This window comes from Phyllostomus discolor, chromosome 13 (assembly GCF_004126475.2).
Source record: "Phyllostomus discolor isolate MPI-MPIP mPhyDis1 chromosome 13, mPhyDis1.pri.v3, whole genome shotgun sequence".
NCBI classification, from domain to species: Eukaryota; Metazoa; Chordata; class Mammalia; order Chiroptera; family Phyllostomidae; genus Phyllostomus; species Phyllostomus discolor.
Genome location: NC_040915.2, coordinates 33,599,173 through 33,617,304, shown reverse-complemented (window position 1 = coordinate 33,617,304; position 18,132 = coordinate 33,599,173). Strand labels below are relative to the sequence as shown.

General features: G+C 53.6%; 1 protein-coding gene across 1 annotated transcript in view; it reads left to right on the top strand.

Annotated features, from left to right (window-relative positions):
* Positions 1 to 18,132, top strand: part of SLIT3 (slit guidance ligand 3) — a 518,212-nt gene that overhangs the window by 375,919 nt on the left and 124,161 nt on the right. Inside the window, exon 6 of the mRNA XM_028528159.2 lies at positions 13,703 to 13,774. Coding sequence (XP_028383960.1) covers positions 13,703 to 13,774 — 72 coding nt within the window. The remainder of the gene's footprint in view (positions 1 to 13,702; positions 13,775 to 18,132) is intronic.

Here is an 18,132-nt window from a genome sequence, read left to right as displayed (position 1 = left end):
GGGACCTGAAGAGGAAGCGGCTGTCTGTTTCTCTCTTACATAAATGTTTCTCTCTCTCTCTCTCTCTCTCTCTCCCTCTCTCTCTCTCTCTCTCTCTCTCTCTCTCTCTATTTCTATCTCTCTCTCTCTCTTTCTTCCTCTCTCTCAAATTGATAAGCCTATTCTTTTTAAAGAAATGCTCCATGAATCTCTACCTGACAGGCACAGCCGAGGGTTCTGTGTATGGGGTGTTTCTGTGGACCAGCTTGGCAGAAGTTAACACCACATTTCACCCATACTTGCATTTTTGGGGAACTTACTGTTTAAACCTGCAATGCATCAGAGCATCCGCATCCTCACTGTTCTCGACAGGGAGAAACTCCTGTTTGCGTTCGCAACGTGCTGCCTTAAAAATAAATTCTGTGTCCTGGGCCAGGGCCCATATAACAGCCAGGAGAGAACCCCGTGCTGCGAGGACCGGGGCTGGACGGAAGCTCCGCAGCCCTGAGGGGAGGCCGGGGGCAGGAGAGACAGAAGTCACCTATTCCCCACCTTGGCTTCACTGAGCGGGGACTGTGGAACAGAGCAGCTAGGTGCCAGCCCAGCCAGGTCGGAGACCTTGTCATTTGATGCCCGAGCAAACCGTTTTTATTTTTTCCACTAGACCACACCGTCCCCGATAAAACGCCCCTGCCGGCAAACGGGGAAAAGAGAAACCCTCGTTTCTCTTTCCCCAGCACCGGGCTCACCCTCAGTGCTGAAGTGCGGTCCCCGTCTCTCTTCCCCTTTTCTGGAAGGAGGGGAGGAGTCAGAAGCTGACTCCAGGCTTGACACAGCCCACTAAAAGGCAGCAACCGCCACCGAGAGCTGGAAGCCGTGGCTTCAGGCCTGGAAGCATGTTTCCAGCACGGACCCCTGACCTGGTCCCCAGGTGGGGACCCGCTCCGTGGGGCCCTTCCCCTACTCTGTTCTTCTGGCCTCTTCCGGCTGCTTTGGGTTCAGTCACCTCAGAGAGACCAATGCCACTGCTCCCTGTGGTCCTGGGGCACCGCAAGAACTCGGAGCTGAGCAGTGGGGAGAATGACGCCCCCCACCCCACCCCCCTCCACCGCCCCTGCATTTCCACCTGGGTCTTCCCCGGGAGCCTTGCCCCTGCGAGGCCCAGGCAGGGACGCATCGCTGGTCCGACGCCTCTCACTGCCCCCAAGGTTAACAGCAAGCAGGGAAACCCAAGAACCGACCTGGGGAAAGGCGACAGGAAGATGAGAAAGTCAGCTTCTGAAATGCAGATCCAGTCCACAGAGTCGCCTGTGCGCTACCTGCGGCGAGGGGCGAGCAGTGGTGTGGAAAATACAGGTTTATCGGGGCAGTTCCACAGTGAGTTACGTAGTGTCTGATCACTGGGGTGTACACCCGAAACTGATGCAATACTGTGTGTCAACTGGAACTGAAAAATAAAAAATGATTTTTAAAAAAGAGTGGCTAATCCCACACCAGTTTATATTTGACTTGGGAGTCGGGCAGGTGATTGTCCCCGCTTCCATCAACTTGACCGACCTCTTTCTCTTTGCTTAAACCACTTTTGTTTTTTCCTGAGCGTGGCGTGATTGGTAGTTTCCCCAAAGCAAGCTAGGAGAGTTTTAACGCTTGCTATAAATAACCCCCAAAAGTAGGTGCATTGGATCCCGCCCAGTCTCTCTCCTTCCTTCTCATTGCTCTTCCAATGCCAGGGCGCAGCTTCCCCCCCCGACAGACGGGGGCCTGCAGCCGGAGGGGCCTGGTGCGAGGTCCCGCGGGGGCGGCCCCGCCTTCCTTGTGCTGCTGTCTCAGGGAAGTCACCCTCACCATGTGCCTCTCTCCCGAAGGTCCCCCTCGCCACGGAAAGAGAGAGTTCCCCTTTGTTTTCGAGGTCAAATCGAGGTAACAGAATTCACCATTTTAAAGTGCACCGTTCAGTGGCACTTAGTATGTTCACAACGTTGTGCAACCACCTTTTTCATCTAGGAAAAAAAAGGGGGGAATGCCTTATCCTTAAGAAGTCACTCCCCATTCCCCCTTTACTCCCTGGCAACTTCTAATCTATCTTCTGTTTCCAGAGATGACCTGGACATTTCACGTAAGTGGGCTGATGCAGAATGTGTCCTTCTGTGTCTGGACCTCTCACTTAGCATAATGTCTTCAAGGTCCATTCATGTTGGGGCATGCGTCGGCATTTCACCTCTTTCTGTGGCAGAATAATGCTCCACGTTAGGTGTTCATCACAATTTGTCCGTCCGTCCATCCATCCGCTGATGGACATCTGGGTCACTTCTGCCTTCGGCTACTACGAGTAACGCTGCTGTGAACATTCGTGTGTGAGTTTTGTTTGCACGCCCATTTCAGCTCTCTCGGGCCTGTCCCTCCCGGTAGAACTGTGGGGTCATCTGTGTGCTCTGTGTCGCATGTTTGAGAACCAGATCATTTTCCACAGCCACTGCCCCGTGTGACTTCCCACCAGCAGTGCGGGAGGGTGTAGCCGCCCTCGTGGGTGTAAGGGACCTCACTGTGACCCCCGGGGGTTTGCACAGAGCACCCCCGTGTGCCAGGCACTGTGGGGCAGGTGCGGGCGGGAGCAAGGCTGATCTCGCCCCCACTCCTCTCTCCCCAAAGAGTCCAGGCACCCATTATTCACTAGAAGTGATAGTACAGAGGAAGAGGCCGGCCTTTTCCAGGAGTATTTCCCCTCTGCGTGTGAGCTGCGTGAAGTTTTCAGTGCTGCCCACGAGCTGAGTTTTGATGGGCTTTTTCCAGCAGCAAATTACAGGGTCCTTGATACCCCCCTTACACTGTGCTTACAAGACACATTTTAATTGGCTTCTGCTACCACAAAGACACCTTTGAGTGACGCCTTGCTAATGGCCACTGACCCCGGACATCCCGGCACATGACCTGGTTCGGGCTGCCCGGCTATTCCAGGAGCCGTGGCTTGTACCTCCGGAAGACAGGCCTGTGTCACCACGGGGGAAGGCCACACCCGGGAAGGAGTGATAACATCCGGGCTATTTGCCGCTTGCCTGGAGGAAAGAGAGCCGTTTCCCTGGGTATGTTTCTCACTGGCTCAAGAAAGCACTGTGCGGTCCAGCTCGGTCGGAGGGCCACCCTCCGTGTCCCAGTGGGTGACCAGTCGCCTCCTTAGGGTGCGGGGTAGGTGCCCACCCATCATCCCAGCCACTGCAGCTCAGGTCAGTCAGCTTCCCCCAGCGATCCTGAGGAAGTCACGTGTCCCGGGAACCCCAGGGAGTCTGATGGAGAACACAGGGGACAGTGAGGGGACACCGTGGAGTGTGCTGCCCTCACCTGCCACTGCCTGGGTAAGAATGCCTGCCAGCCAGTGAACGCAACGAGGCCCCAGTGGCAAATGCCAAGACAAAAACCTTGACTCTCTTCCCGGCCTCAGAAAACTGAGTTAGACCACGGCGCAGTCACAGCACAGTGTGCCCCTCTCTGCACCTGGAAAGTGAGAGACAGCCGGGATAGCAAGGGGGGTGAGCCCCCAGGCTCCCGGGCCAGGAACGCCGTCTGAGCCTGACTTTCTGATGTGTTAGCTGAGTCCTCTTGATGATGCTGCACAACCTCTCTGAGCCCCGGTTTCCTCATTTGTTTGAAACTAGTCCCACGGCTGGGAGATAAGTGCCTTAATGGAGGGATGGCCAAAGGGCCGGGCGGGTTTCCGGAGAGGAGCTCACTTTGCCCGAGTCTGTGCGGGAAGGTGCCATGGAAGGTATGGCCTCCGAGGAGGGACTTGCTGGCTGGGAAGGGGTTCCCTGGACGGAGGAGGGGGCAGGACCGGCCGGCGTGAGTGGGGCGTGAAAACACGTGAGAACTCAGTGTGTCCACGTGTCGCGTAGAGGGGTGTGGGGCAGCACCCTGCTGAGGGGTCCGGGCTGTTCACGGAGACGCAGCCTGGCCTGCAGTCCCCTGCGCCACAGGCCTCTGTGCGGAGCTGAGCTGAGCTGAACTGAGACACAGAGCCCTGGGGCCTCACATGCCTTTTCTGTAAACTAGGGGTCCTGTTCTTGGGCGCCGCCACTGAGATAAGGCACTGAAGACGCTCAGCTCAATACGTGACCTGAAAATAGTCAATGCCGTGCATGCAGTTATGACTGTGATTGCGTTGTTACCATTTATAGTGTGGGGAGTCCCGAAGGTTTATGCACCGGCGAAGGGATGTTAGGATGAAGAAATTACACACCACAGGCAGGTGATGGAAAGGCACTTGACCGTTCCAGGTGCTCGGTCCATTACTTGACGGGTAATTTGTAATTGAAAATGGCCACCAAGAAACAAGGTTACGTTCTATAGTGGGAATTGCACGTGTGGGCCCGTTAACATCCTTCTCCCCGTAAGAGGGACATTTGTATTTCGTGTAGGTTTTTGATGGCTTCTCATATTTCAGCCTCCTGTCGGCTGGAGAAGTACAGAAAGCACGCGAGTCCGGACCGCTGCCCTCGGTGCAGACAGCGCTTACTGAACACCGCAGATAATAGATTCTTCGGTCTGGGATGGAAGGGGAAGGGATAAAGGGATAGTTTCAAGTCACAGAAAGATCTAAGGAAGATGAACAGGAACTTTTTCTTGAGAATCTCATAAGAATTTGACCTCAGGCCACATAGCTTCCAAGCTGAAAGAGAATTTAGAGATTATGTAAGCTGAATTCCTGTATTTAATATTATTTATTGCAAAGCAAAGAAAATTAGGTAATGCCACAAGAACATTTTCAGAGTGCATGCATTCCATTACTTCCGTACTTAGAACTCCCTGTGGGGTGAAGTGTGATTACCCCGTCTCACAGGGGAAGGCACTGAGACGGGGGCCCGGAGGGCGTCTCAGTCCACTCGGGCTGCTGGAACAAAACGCCGGACACCGGGCAGCTCATACACAGCGGAGATTCATTTCTCACAGTCCTGGAGCCTGGGAAGGCCAAGATCAAGGCACTGGCGGACTCCATGTCTGCTGGGCGCCTGATGCCCAGAGGGCTGTCTCTCACGGCCATATCACAGTGAAGGGGCCACTTTTCTAAGGACACTAATCCCATCCACGGGGACTGGCCCTTCATGACCCACTGACCTCCCAAATGTAACACAATCACCTGGGGGGACAGGGTTCAACATATCCATTCGGGGTTGATACAAACATTTATTCCTTAGCATTCTGCCCCTACCCCACCCCTGTTCGTGTTCTTCTTCCTCACAAATACACTCCTTCCATCCCGGCAGATCCAAACTCAGTCCAGCATCATCATAAAAGTCTCAAGTCCAAAGTGGCTTCTAAGTAGCATCGAAATCAGGTATGGATGAGATTCGGGGTATACTCCTTCTGGGCGAGTCGGCTCTCCAGCTGCCAACCTGCGCTTCCAAACCACAGTGGTGGGGCAGGCACAGGACGGGCACTCCCATCCCCAAAGGGAGAAACAGGAAAGGAGGAGGGAGTGACCAGTCCCGGGTGAGGCCAAGAGCTTAAGGCTCAAGAATGATCTCTGACTCGATGTTCTGCCCTCCAGGACCACGGGGGCAGCTGCGAATCACCTTGTTCCCATGGCTACACGTTTACAGGGGTGTAGTCTTCCGTTTTATCAGCTGGGTAGCAAACGCTGAGAGCCTCCACAAGGTTGGTGTGGGCTGGAAGTGTGAGTCTATTCAAGAAAGCCTTCCACCTCCGTATGAGATCCGTGTGGTGCTTGAAAGGGCAAACACAGCTCTCTGTGGTGTTGGGGGGCCGTCGCTGCCTTCCTGCGACACATCGTCCACGCACCGTCAGGGAGAGACCCGTGACTTCAACCCAGCGTAGTGCCTGCCGCCTGCAGTCCCGGATCTGAATGGAAACCAGCACCCCCTGCCCGGGCTCCGACACCTGCAGCTGCGCCAGCCTGGAAGGAAAGTCGCTGCTCTGGCGGCTGCTGCTGCATGGCCATCCTCACGCGGCCGGGCTAGTGTACCTCTACTTCCAGAGGGGACATTTCTGAAACCTCCCTGAGTGTGGGAGATTTCATGAACTTACTACAGTTTGTGCTGGTTGGTTTCAGAAAAAAGAAAAGGGGGAGTAAAAAACAGAGGCACAGGAGATAACTTTCAGACCCATTAACAAAAGCACATTTCATCTTCCCGGTGTCTCTCTCATCGCTCTCTGTGCCAGGGAGGAACCCCAGGTGGTTATCACTCAAGAGTGTAACTAGGGAAACCAGAAGCCTGCCCCAATTGCTATGGAGACAGCCTTTTATTTGTTTGGCCTCTTGAGTATTCACGACACCGCCAAGGCTTCGGAGTAACGCGCAGCACTTCTTACAAAGAGATGTTCTCCCCAGTGAGGAAGGTGGAGGACGCACAGCAGAACTTTGCAGCTCCCGCCAGCCTAGTCGCAGGTGTGTTTGCAGAGGGGCAGCTCGTCCCTCTCGCAGTGGAGGCGTGAGGAGCCTTCGGGAGCTGACACAACTGCACGCCGAGCTGGTGGCTCGTTTCAGGGTGTAGGGACACTGACGAAGGGGTGATGCGCTGAGAATCCATTTCCAGTGGGGTCAGCGCCAGGGGTATGAGGAGTGAACAAGCACCCCAGTTAGCCCGGGACTGACGAGTTTCCCAGGAGGCTTCGGGGCTAAAACAGGGAAAGTTCCAGGCAAATCCTGGCAAGGTGGACATCCCAGGTGCATAGCCCTTTGGTCCTAATAACATATTGACGCAAAGGAAAAAATGGGCTTTTAAGGCAAGCAAGCCTTGAAACCTTTTGTGAATGATAAACCAAGTTTCGTTGGTCTAAAAGTTGCTGAGAAACAAATGAAGCTCTCTCATCGTGAAAATGGAGTGTTTTCATTTAATTCGCTTTTTGTTTGGTTGCTTTTGTTGTTGTTGTTTTACTTTTCTAGAAATGTGAGAACTTTGTTTCAAATGGAAACTTGTCTCAATTAAATGGGAGCTCAGCTGCTTCCCAGCAACCCTCCTTCCTGCCCAGTCGGTTCGCAGGGACTCTGCCCCTGCGTTTTCCGGCTCGAGTCCGTTTGCCAAGTCTCCAAAAAACCAGAAACAACGCAAACACAGAAGTGGAGTCACTGCTATTTCCCAGAGATGTGTAAAGCACCCCTTTCCTCTCCAAGCTCTGGCGTGCCCCTTGGGCGCTAATCCATCATCCATCATCTGTGTTTGCACAGGGCAGAGCTCACCTGCGAGAGCGTTGGCTGGAGTGGGCGCAGGTATCCTCCTGCTGAGAAGTTGCAGGTGTTGAGCAGGAACATGATATATACTAAGCGAAGGTATTACAGGAGCCGGGCGGCACAGTGTGCATGACAGCGCTTGTTGAAATACACTCCCGCCTCCGTTTTTAACTATGCCTAGGACATCCTGACGTGAGAGCGGAAGTTACCCAGGGCTCTGTTCTTCACCAAGTAGGTTCGGGTGGTGGGAGCCTTTAGGATGCTAACCATCACTTGATTATCTGAGTGAGGCTGGAACTGCGGCTGGATACAGGTACATTAAGTTTCAGCAGTCAGCACTTACTTATAACACTCGTTTGCACGTACATGCATGTGTAGGGCGACATTACATGTGATTATTATGGAGGAAAAATAGGCATAAAGCCGTCAGTTCTACGGACAGGAATCTTTGTGGCTACATAAATAATTCATGGGTCAGTAAACATATCTATATGCATGTATTCCCGGGTCTGGTGGGCAAGTGTACAAACCATGCGAAATAATAGATTCACCTCTTTTTTTTTGCTCATTTGCGATGTCATTTTAATGTGGAATCACAGTAGCTCCATAATGATGAGACTTAGTGACAATTCATTAGCAGACTGTGGCTCAGATCAAGTGTTTGATTTGCCTACAAAGTGTGACCAGGACTCAATTATGTGAAGTGCATGCATTTCTTTTGAACATCATTTTTTTTCCTTTCGCTAGTTAAAATAACCTTGAGTTTTGTTTCTGTTTTCTTTTGAAGACCCCAGTCAGCAGCAGCCAAATGCTTCTGTAATTTGTTCTCCAATGATGATTTTTTTTTAGGAATGTTAAACTGCCATAAAGAAAACAACTGCAGAATTGCTAGTCGGTGTCTTGTTTTCTGCCTAAAGGACGGTTGGATAACGGGGGAGAAGTAGCATGTCAAGGCTACTTTGTCTTCTGGCTCCTGCTAAAAAGAAAGCAGGACTTCCCCCAGGTTTGTTTTTTTTTTTTAATACTGTAACGTTCTGTTTCTCCTTGGTGCAGAAAAAGAAGTATGCTTCAAATATGTTTGTGTATGAACCTATATATTTCGTCAAAAGCAAGTCCAAATCGGTTTCGTTTTTAGTTAGCTGACACCTTTTAAGCTCGTGGAGATGTAAAACTCATAGGCACTGAACCTTCCAGGTGCTTTCAGGGGCTGTCTTACCCTCCGTTCTCTCTCCCGGGCACCTAATACACTGTGGACGTCTAATACGACTCAGTGGCTCTTACGGGTTAATTAATCGTTGGATTCCGAGACCGTGGACTTGCTTTGAATTTCTATTCTAGCAAGGCTTCCCTTGTGAATTCCATGCAGAAGTGATTCCACTTACTTTGTGTATGTCGTGTAGACCGTTTTGCTTAGAAATGAGCAACGGTGCTGAATCTTAGCTGCCCCTCTGGTTTAGCAAGAGGAGGACGGCAGGGAGTCACTGCTAGGAGAGAAACGCTGCCCCCGGATTTGGGGCCCAGAGCTCCAGCACCCTGAGGCCGAGTTTAACCCTCCCTGGGCCGAGATGCCTGGGGGCCCCAGAGCATCTGGACAAGAAGTGAACATCTGGATGGCAGTGCCCGGTGTGTAGAGCTTGCCTGTGAATAACTAGTTGGGAGTTCTGCATTTCTTTCAGATCTCCAAAGCCTGTTTCTGGAGGTTTCTGTGTTCAAGGTGTTTCTCCTGGGGCCCCAAATGCATCGTTGAAATCACGGAATTTTCTTTCTTTTTTTCTTTCTTTCTTTCTTCTCTTCTGGTAGTTGCAAGATAGGTAGATGCTCTTAATATTGTAACCAGGTTTTTTTAAGCTCTTCTTTAAGAGTTTAGCTACAGCCCCAACTAGTATGGCTCAGTCAGGCGTCATCCTGCAAAGCAAAAGGTGGCCAGTTCGATTCCCAGTCAGGACACATGCCTGGGTTGCAGGGTTCGGCCCTTGGTCAGGGCATATTTGAAAGGCAACCAATCTATGTTTCTCTCTCACGTCAGTGTTTCTTTCCCTCTCTTTCCCTTTTCTCTAAAAATAATAAGTAAAATCTTAAAAATAAGGATTTAGATATACTGCAAATTTGTGTATACCACAAAATACGTGTACCCTGCCTCAGTTACGAAATTTGAAATGTGGCTGGAAGAGATGAACAGTGCTAACCGCACGCGGACGACAGGGAATTCTTACAAAAGCGCTCTCTCCCTGCCTGCTGTTTGTAGAGTTTATTTTGAGTCCTCGCTCACGCTGGCTTTTCTTTCTGGCTTGTTTATATTCTCAGAGTACAAAGATCCAGTAGCCGGGAAGCTCTTCTCAGGGAGTCTGCCTTTAGTTCTCGTCTGAGGATTCCTTTCTAAATGGACTCCGGGATCATTTTAGCACTCACATTGTTTGCTGAAATCCGAGCTGCCCGGGGAAATTAGAGCAGTTAATTTAATAGCAAGAACGTTTTGGGGCTTCTGGGCTTATTCACAGACAGGAGAGTGTAAATCAAATTGAGAATTCTGTATAAAGCCGAGGACAATAAAAGTTTACCTCCAAAAAATAGCCAGCCTGCCCTCCACCCACGGCCTTCCTGCTCTTCATCCTCACCCTGAGCCCCTGGAAATCTTACTTTATTCCGAGCGCCCTCCCCAGATGCTCCCCAGCATCGGTCTGTGGTCAGGGCAGAAAGACAGCACCCCACGCGGTCGTAGAGGGACCACTGGGTCATTGTGTATTTGTGGTCGGAGGGCCATGGGGTCGCAGCCGTGAGCGTGGCTCCTGGCTCAGAGCTTTCTGCCATGTGGTTTGGACCCAGCCCCGCCACGCTTCTAATGGAAGGACTCACTCCGCAGCCACCCGGGACCAGCTGTGCCATCCCCAGCACCGCGCTAGGGACTGGCTTGGGCTATTCGGTGCGTTGAGAAGAAAGGAGTCAGGAGCCGTGGGAAATGCACTTCTCATTGCCGAGGGGAAACGGAGAGAGAGTGCTGTCGGGCCTCCTAAGACGGCCCCTGCGCCCATTTCCCAAGTCCCCTTGAGCCGGCCCCCTGAGTAACAGTGAGGTGGCTGGGGGCTGTTCTGGTTGGTTTGGGAGAGGATCTTTGAAAGGGCACCATGCAGACCTGTGACCCGGAGCTTAGAGCTCACATCAGCGGTGGCAGCGGCAGCAGCAGCCCCCGTCACCCCCCAGACACACACTGCTGCGTCACAGCTCTGGCCTTCGCTCCAGAAGGTTCTGTGTGCTCCGCAGCGCTCCGCTCCCAGCGTCCGCACAGAAACGCTGGCCCTCCCCGTCCCGGGCTTCAGGACCCACTTCTGTGTGTCTGAGATGCACTCAGACACTCACTTGAGATGCACTCACTTGAGAAAGAAAAGAGCACCTGTCTGAAGCAAGTGTGAATTTGCTTTGTTTTAGAGACCTACCGTATTCTTCAGACCGTAAGACGCACCTAGGTTTTAGAGGAGAAAAACAGGAAAAACAATGTTTGAAGCAAAAAACGTGGTAAAATATTTAATAACATAAACAACATAATATTTCACCAATGTAAGTGTAAAGCTACATTTCGGACTATAAGATGCACCCTCCCTTTCCTCCCAAATTTGGGGGGGAGTGTCTTATAGTCCAAAAAATATGTTAGCTGTATTTGCGGAAATACCAGGATTGATGGCAGGCAGCTGATGAGCTTTTTACGAATCCTAGAATCCTCGGATGCTTAGTGCCCCGAGTTCATACGCCCGCTGGGAAGTGGAGTAACTGGGTTTCTGTCTGCCCGACGGGACCCTCCTAGGCCCCGTGCCCTGAAGGCTCACGTACCGCCCGGTGCATCCGGGGGATGACGGTGCCGTCTGAAGCCGGGAGCTGTTTGTCTGCGGTGAGAAGGAAGGGAGACCCTCTGGGCTACAATAAATTACTGTCTCCCAGAAAAGCGCGCTTACACGTAAATATTTTTCATTTGGATATACTTTGTACGTTCTAAATTGGTCTATAAAATGCACCCACAGAGATGCTTATATTTAAGCTCAGGTTTCCTGTTGCTAATCAACAACTAGGCGTCACCTCGTGCCACCCACTGAAAATATTTAAGCATCGCGTGACTGACGATGCACTGGACACCCCGCCCTGGCCCTGCCGTGGCCGGGGCCTCTCGAAGACCCTCCAGCGCCACCACTGCAGCATCCTGGGCTGCAGGACCCCGACGGGACACTGAGCAGTGGGTTTTTTTTATCTTTTCCACATCTCCTTTCCCCACACCTTCTATAATCTCTTCCTACCCCTTCATTTCCGTCCTCTTCTTTCTGTGAGTTTCTCTTCTCCCCTGCAGACTGAATTCTTTCCATGTACAATTCTACACGTCTGTAGTATCCTATTTGGCTTCTAGTGCTCTCGAAAAGGGAAATAGTAGAAAACTCTTCACATATCCATCAAATAAATAATATTCTAAACGGCAGGGGCCTCTTTAAAATGTCTGCACAAAAGTAGATGCACAAACCCCACCTCTGCACACTACCCCGGACTTCCCAATGCGATGACTTAGAGACTTCTCTACTTAAGAGGGTGGTGCCGTTTTTGCCGAATTCAGCATGTTCATGGAACAATTTCTTGGAGCCGAAAGCTGGCTCCACTGATTTCTACTTGGCAAGGTTTGGTGGCCGTGGCGTGGGGCAGGGGTTGTTGATGCCTCGGCCCTTAAACCGATGACAAGCCTAGAAGCGGGGCAGCAGGACCAGGCTCCCTCCCCAGGACCTCTGCTGGGAGTTGGCGGCCCCATGCTCACGGGAAGCCCGTGGAAAGGACACCCAGTAAACACGGTAGGAGAGGCTGCAGGAGAACCCGCGATGGGGGCACTCGGAGACTGCATGCGAGGAGACACCTGCAGACGCTGGGAACCCTGCACACAGAACTCGTGAACCCACGGTGCTTCTGCCTCCCGGGACACCCATTTCCCGCTTATTTTCCCGTCCTAAACGTCTAGTATCTCGTGCCTTGAGCATCTGTGGGGACGATCCCACGCCCCCGAACCCCGCAGCAGCGCCCGTCTGTGCGAGGCTCTGGTCACTCTCACCGCACACACCTCCCTCCTGTCCCTTTGCACGACCCTGCGTCCACACACCCCTCAGGGGTAGCCGCACTTTCATTTCAGTTCTGCCGTTAGCGGACCATGAAACGCTCCGTGAGGGTCACCCAGTGTCGCTCTGACACCTGCTTTGCACAGAGTGGTCCTGGGACGGATGAGCTCAAGTTACAAATGAAAATTCCAAGCACCAGGAGGTCTCTTCACCTGAAAGGGGCTGATTTTTTTCCCCCTGAGACAAAGGAAAGGAAAAAAGAGTCTAGGAGGACGTTGTTTTGGTATAGCCACTCCTTCCGGCCAGCCGCCCCCCACCCGCCAAAGACCACGCTGTGTGTTCTGCACACAAAATGCAAAATCATACCCGTTCTCCGTATAACATCTTTTTTAGAAATGGCATGAGTCACATATAGTGCACGACATGTAGGTTGGAATGCGGTCCTGGTAAACATCCCGACTTACGCACCAGATGTATTTTGATGTGGAGATAACAGCATCTATTTGTTATCGCTCAACTAAAATGCCTCTGTCCCCAACTAGACTGTGCACCAGGCAAGGCATCTCCCTAAAAGACGTTATTTTCACGCCCAGAAGATGGAAAGGGAAATAAAAACGGAGTTCTGAAATAGGTGCCTCTAATTCTCCCCAATTTAGATGTAAGCGGTACATCTTTAAGGCAATAATGATATTCCTCCCCCCCCCCACCCCCAATCAGGAACGCTTCCATCAATGGATTTCTTTAACGTTGATGGTGGTTGGTGCAGTTTGAGGGGATCTGTATTTAGCCAGAAAAAGCTTCAGTAGAATGACCTGCCAGATGGGCCCCCTAGCAAAGCGCAGAGGCATCAAACCACCACAGACATTTGGTGCTTAGAATAATAAAAAGACTATAAAATTAGATTAGTTGAGTCTAATTTGGAATTGGTATATTCCCCATGCACCCTCGCCGCTCTTGGGCAGATCAAGCCTTGAGATTTAGCTCTGTGTCAGAAGACTGCAACTTCCAGTAAAGGGAGCCCGGCGCGGGGGAAAGGGAAGAAAGCATGCTGGGAGGTCTCGGAGGGCAGCGCAGTGACCTCCAATGATTTACAGGCCTTTAGCTTAATGAAATTGTTTCAGTGACATGACGGTAAGAGCTCGTAATGGATTGGATGCCCTAATGTAATGAAATTACTCCCTTCTGCCTAAAAAAAAAAAAAATGCGCAATTAATATTTACTGAGACCTGACAGCGTTTGGTGCGCTCGTCTGTGTAGTTCTCTCAGACAGTCAGAGAGCAGAGACGGAGCAGCGTGGCAGACAGGCTGGCTCTGCGGGAGCTCCTGGCGGGGACGAGCAGAGCCCGCAAGGGGTGGAGGGGCCGGCGCTCCGGTGGCCGGGGACGCCCGCCCGCCCGCCCGGCCGGCCGCCCGCTCCGCGGCGCTGCCCCCGCTCCGCCTTCACCGCTCTCCCCTTGCTTTTCCACAGGCAACTGGACAACAACCACATCAGCTGCATTGAAGATGGAGCCTTCCGAGCGCTGCGCGATCTGGAGATCCTGTGAGTTGATGTTGCGGTCGCTGCCTGGCGAGCGTGTGTGTGCGTGCCCGCGCGAGCAGGCGAGAGGGGGAGTGCGTGTGCAGGGGGTTCCGTGCGGGTGCGTTTCTGGGTCTGCTGCGGCAGTGCTGTGGAAATCGGGGGCCGGCGGACGCCTCCGGCGGCGCGCTCACCTTGGCCAAAGTGTTTGCAGGCAGCAAAGTGTGATTTCTCACCTCCCGCAAACTGGGGCTCCTGCTAATTAAGTCTCACTTGAGCCCTCTCTCCCCCCTGCCGCCGGGGCTCGCACAGTGTTTGTTGCTGGGCAAAACAGAGGGACCGGAGTAGCCCCCCAGCACCTGCCTGCGCATTCAGGGGCGTCTGTCTGCCTGCGGGCGTGCAGGAGACAGGGTCCAGGTCTGGGAGACCAGAGAGGGTAGCAGCCCCAGGGCTCAGTGGGGAATCACCCAGAGTCAAAAAGGGACCTTGGCACCGGCCTGGGGGGTGCCAGACAGCCAGGTGAAGCCCGGCCACCCACTGCGTCGCTCCTGGCTCACACCTCAGGCTTCAATCCCAACTTCAAGCAGTAACCTCCAAGCGCTGGGGGTGGGGCAGGGTGAGGGGAAGTGGACCCCTCCCCAGGATCCCACTCTGTACACCCCCTCGGGGGGCTGCCTCTCCACGCGTGGGGTTTTCAAACGGGTCTAGCTAAGGACACCCGACTTCCAGGGGGAAAGTCAGCCGGGAGTCATCTTGGGGTCATTCAAACTAAAGTTGAATTGTGCAAGAAAACATTTGGATTGGTCTCACCCCAAGCCACACTTCTAGCTGCCCCCGAGGTGCGGGGGTGGGGGGGGGAGCTGGAGAGGAGGCCAGTCAGCAGGGCAGCCCTTGCGTCAGGAGGCGCCGGGTTCAGTCCTGACTCAGCTCCTAATTAGCTGCGTGACCTTGGGCAAGTCCCTTCCGCGCTCGGAGCTGAAGTTTCTCGTTTGGAAAACGAAGGGGTCGGCTGCCCTGTCTTGGGGGTAACTCCTCCTTTCCCGGGGCTGTAATTGCTTGGCTCTGAAAGTGACTCTGACGGTACAGTTCCATCCAGTGAGTGACAGGTGTGGGATTTGTAGAGCGTCCCCCTGAACATAAAAAACCCACACAGTCACCAGGTCGCACGGCTCCGACTTCCAGGAGAATGAGTGAATGTCAAACAAATAAATGAGTGTCCCTTTGCACATCAAAGGAGGAGTGGAAGGGCTTCCTTTCACCTTCCTTCCCCCGGCCCCGCAGACAGTAGCAGCACAGGGCTGGAGAGGTCCTCCCCACGTTGCACGTTGCACGAGAGAAAGGTGATTCCGAGAGGAATCACGGGAAGCGAACGGGGGTGCTGATGCTGCAAGCTGCCGGAAATCTGATGAAGGCCGAGGATTCCCGGCACCGCAAAGGCCGGGCCCACAGCTGGGGAGGTTAGGCTGTCATTCCTAAGATGGATGGTCCCTCCCCACCCAAACTCCGACCCCGGAACCGGCAACAAACGCACGTTGGCTGGGGAGGGGACGCCAGCCCCGATTTACTGACCTAGGACTTCCCTTGTCAAGAGGCTGGAGCGGAGAGGGGCAGGCACGATTTTCCCTGCCTACAGCAAAGGCCTTTGTGGGAAGGGCTGCAAGGAGACTACCACCCTCTTCTCGGGAAGGGTGAGAGAATTCCTTGGGAGGAAACCAGGAAAGGGAAGTCACCAGCTGCCACAGAGCCGCTGGGAGGACCCGACAGCCTGCACCTTAGCTCCCTCCCCTAGGCCTGGCGGTACCTTGCCTCCCCAGGAAGGCTGTCCGGGGAGAGGGAAGGGCTTTGCAGTCAGACACACCGGGGTGTGGGATCCCGGGTGCCGTGGGACTTTGGCCAAACTACTCAACCTCTCAGAGTCTGTTTCCTTAACGTTAAGAAGCAGTGCCTTATGTATTTCATAAGAGCGGCTCTCCACATGGGGTCTCTCCCACTTCCCTCAGGGTCTCTCACCCCCCCCACCCCCGTTAAAGCCCTGTCCCGGCAAGCACTGGACTCCTCAGAAAAGTTGGTCTCCAGGTGCCCTCGGCCTCTCAAACTTGAGACCCACAAATCTGCGATGGAAAAAAAGAGTTTCCGCTCTCCATCATCGCAGAGAGCCTCCAGGATCTGATTAGTTTATCTTCTCGCTTCCAAACAAAGCCAGATCAATAGCTTTGTTTCAGAGGCACGCTCGTTTGGCCTCACATGGCTAAGTGCTTAAAATTAATCATAATCAGTTATTCCATGGGTTCTTAATTTCCAGCAGAGGCACCCAGCTCTGGAACCATCCATCTTAATGGTGAGCCATTCTGAAATCGGCCAGAACTGACGTCTCCATTTAAAGAAGCTCCCCTCCCACCCCAGACCTTGCAAATCTCATCTGCACATCGACATTTTATGATACTTCTCTGTAACCACAGCGTAGGCTCCATAAAAAATCTTGACAATAAAATAAATAGGAACTAAGTGAGGGCATCGTATGTTCACTTAACAAATTCTTCAGAGAGCTTCCGAGAGAGAGAGAGGAGTACAACGCCCTTTCCCCCTAGGAAGGTCATCTTTAAGCATCTGAAGCTTTCAAAGGCTGCAAGTTAAGGAGACAAAACACAGTATTTCGGGTGTCTCTTCTCTCTGATGTTATGCAGCACGAAGGACAGAATCAGGAAGGACCCATGGTGACCTCACGGCAACCCTCTCAAAATTGACTCAAGGAACGTTTGTGGGCCCTTGAACAACGCGGGTGTTGGGGTGCTGCCCCCGCACAGTCAGAAATCTGTAACATTTGACTCCCCCAAGACTTCAATTGTCCATCAGCATCCACAGGGGATTGGTTCCAGGGCCCCCCACAGATACCCCAATCCTCAGATGCTCAAGTCCCCGGTATAACATCGTGTAGGTCAAGGGCATAGAGTTGGCCCTTCGCAACCGCGGACTCCCGACCTTGGGAAGAAAACAGTCCAGGCATTTAGCGTGTAACCGGACCTGCGCAGTTCACACCCGCGTTGTTCAAGGGCCAGCCGTGGTGGTGGAAATGTTTCACATGGGATCGCCCTGTGGTTTCATCTTTTCTGTGGGTGGAAACACCTTTAAGCCTCTTTCCATCACGACTGGGGTGGGTTTTGCTGGCTCCACTGAAGGAGAACTTGGGAGGTGAGTTGGTAGGAACCGCTAGCTGGCGGTGAGGGGAGAGGAGACAGGAAACGGCTGGAAAAGACTGGAATCTGCCCCCCTCGACCCCGTTTCTGGCCTGTGCCCCGTGAGGCGCATCCTGCACCGCGGGTGGTAGATGAAGGAGGAAGCCGCCGCTTTCTCTTCTCCCGCAGCCACAGCCAGGGACGGGGTGGACGAGAAAAGCAGAGTGAGGCGAATCTCCCGAGGCCCCCGGCCGCCCCGGGGAGGAATCCCAATGCAGTGGAGATAACTAGCATCTGGGCAGCGGCCTGTCCCCACCCTGTAGCCACTGCTTCTACCTATGCGAGCCCTTTGCGTCCCCACAATCTGGCCGTGCAACTGCTCTTCTCGTCGCCCTCGTTGCACAGAGGAGTAACCCATGTCAGAGCAGCCCAGTAACTGCTTGACTAGCAGGCAGCAGAGCCCGCGTGGTCACCCGCCTCCCAGGCCGCCCCCCTGAGCGGTGCCGCCAAGGGTCTCGCGCAGTCGGCTCCCGGGAAGCCTGGCCACCGCGCACCCCGGGGCGGCGTGAACCGGCCCCGAGAGCCGGCCTAGGCAGGCTACCAGTGACTCCGGGTCCCGCCATGGAGGAGGTCAGCACCTCCCACAAGCCCAGGGCTTTGTCATTCCCTTCACCCAGTTTAGGGGTCCCCACAGAGTTGGACATCAATCAAACTCACAGGGGACAGAATGCAATCCCTCTTTGTCGCTGACTCACACTCTAGTCCCAGGGGTGATTCATTCTCATTTCTGAATGTCGCCGGTTGACTTTGGCACTCAGCGAGGTGGGGGTTCCACTCTCCAGCCCTCCCCAAAATACAGGCCGAACTTGCGGTGTGGCGCTCAGGTTTCTTAACTGAAGGACCTCGTCTACTGTGGGTCACACGCCCTCCTGTTACCCAGGTCATCGCCCCTTCGCTTCCTCAGGTCCCACGGATGTGGCGATTCACACCCGAGGTTTGTCTGAGTGAGGCGCGCTCATCCGCGGTGGAGTATGCCAGGGCCCCATTTCCGGCCCCGTCCAGTCAGGAATCCGTGGTGGTGGCAGTGGTGGTGGCAGTGGTGGTGGCGGTGGCCATGGTGGTGGTGGCCCCTGCCAGCTGGAGTGGTGGTGGGCAGACAATTCACCGATGATACCAGGCTTCCCCCTGCCCCGCATGCCATCCGGTTTT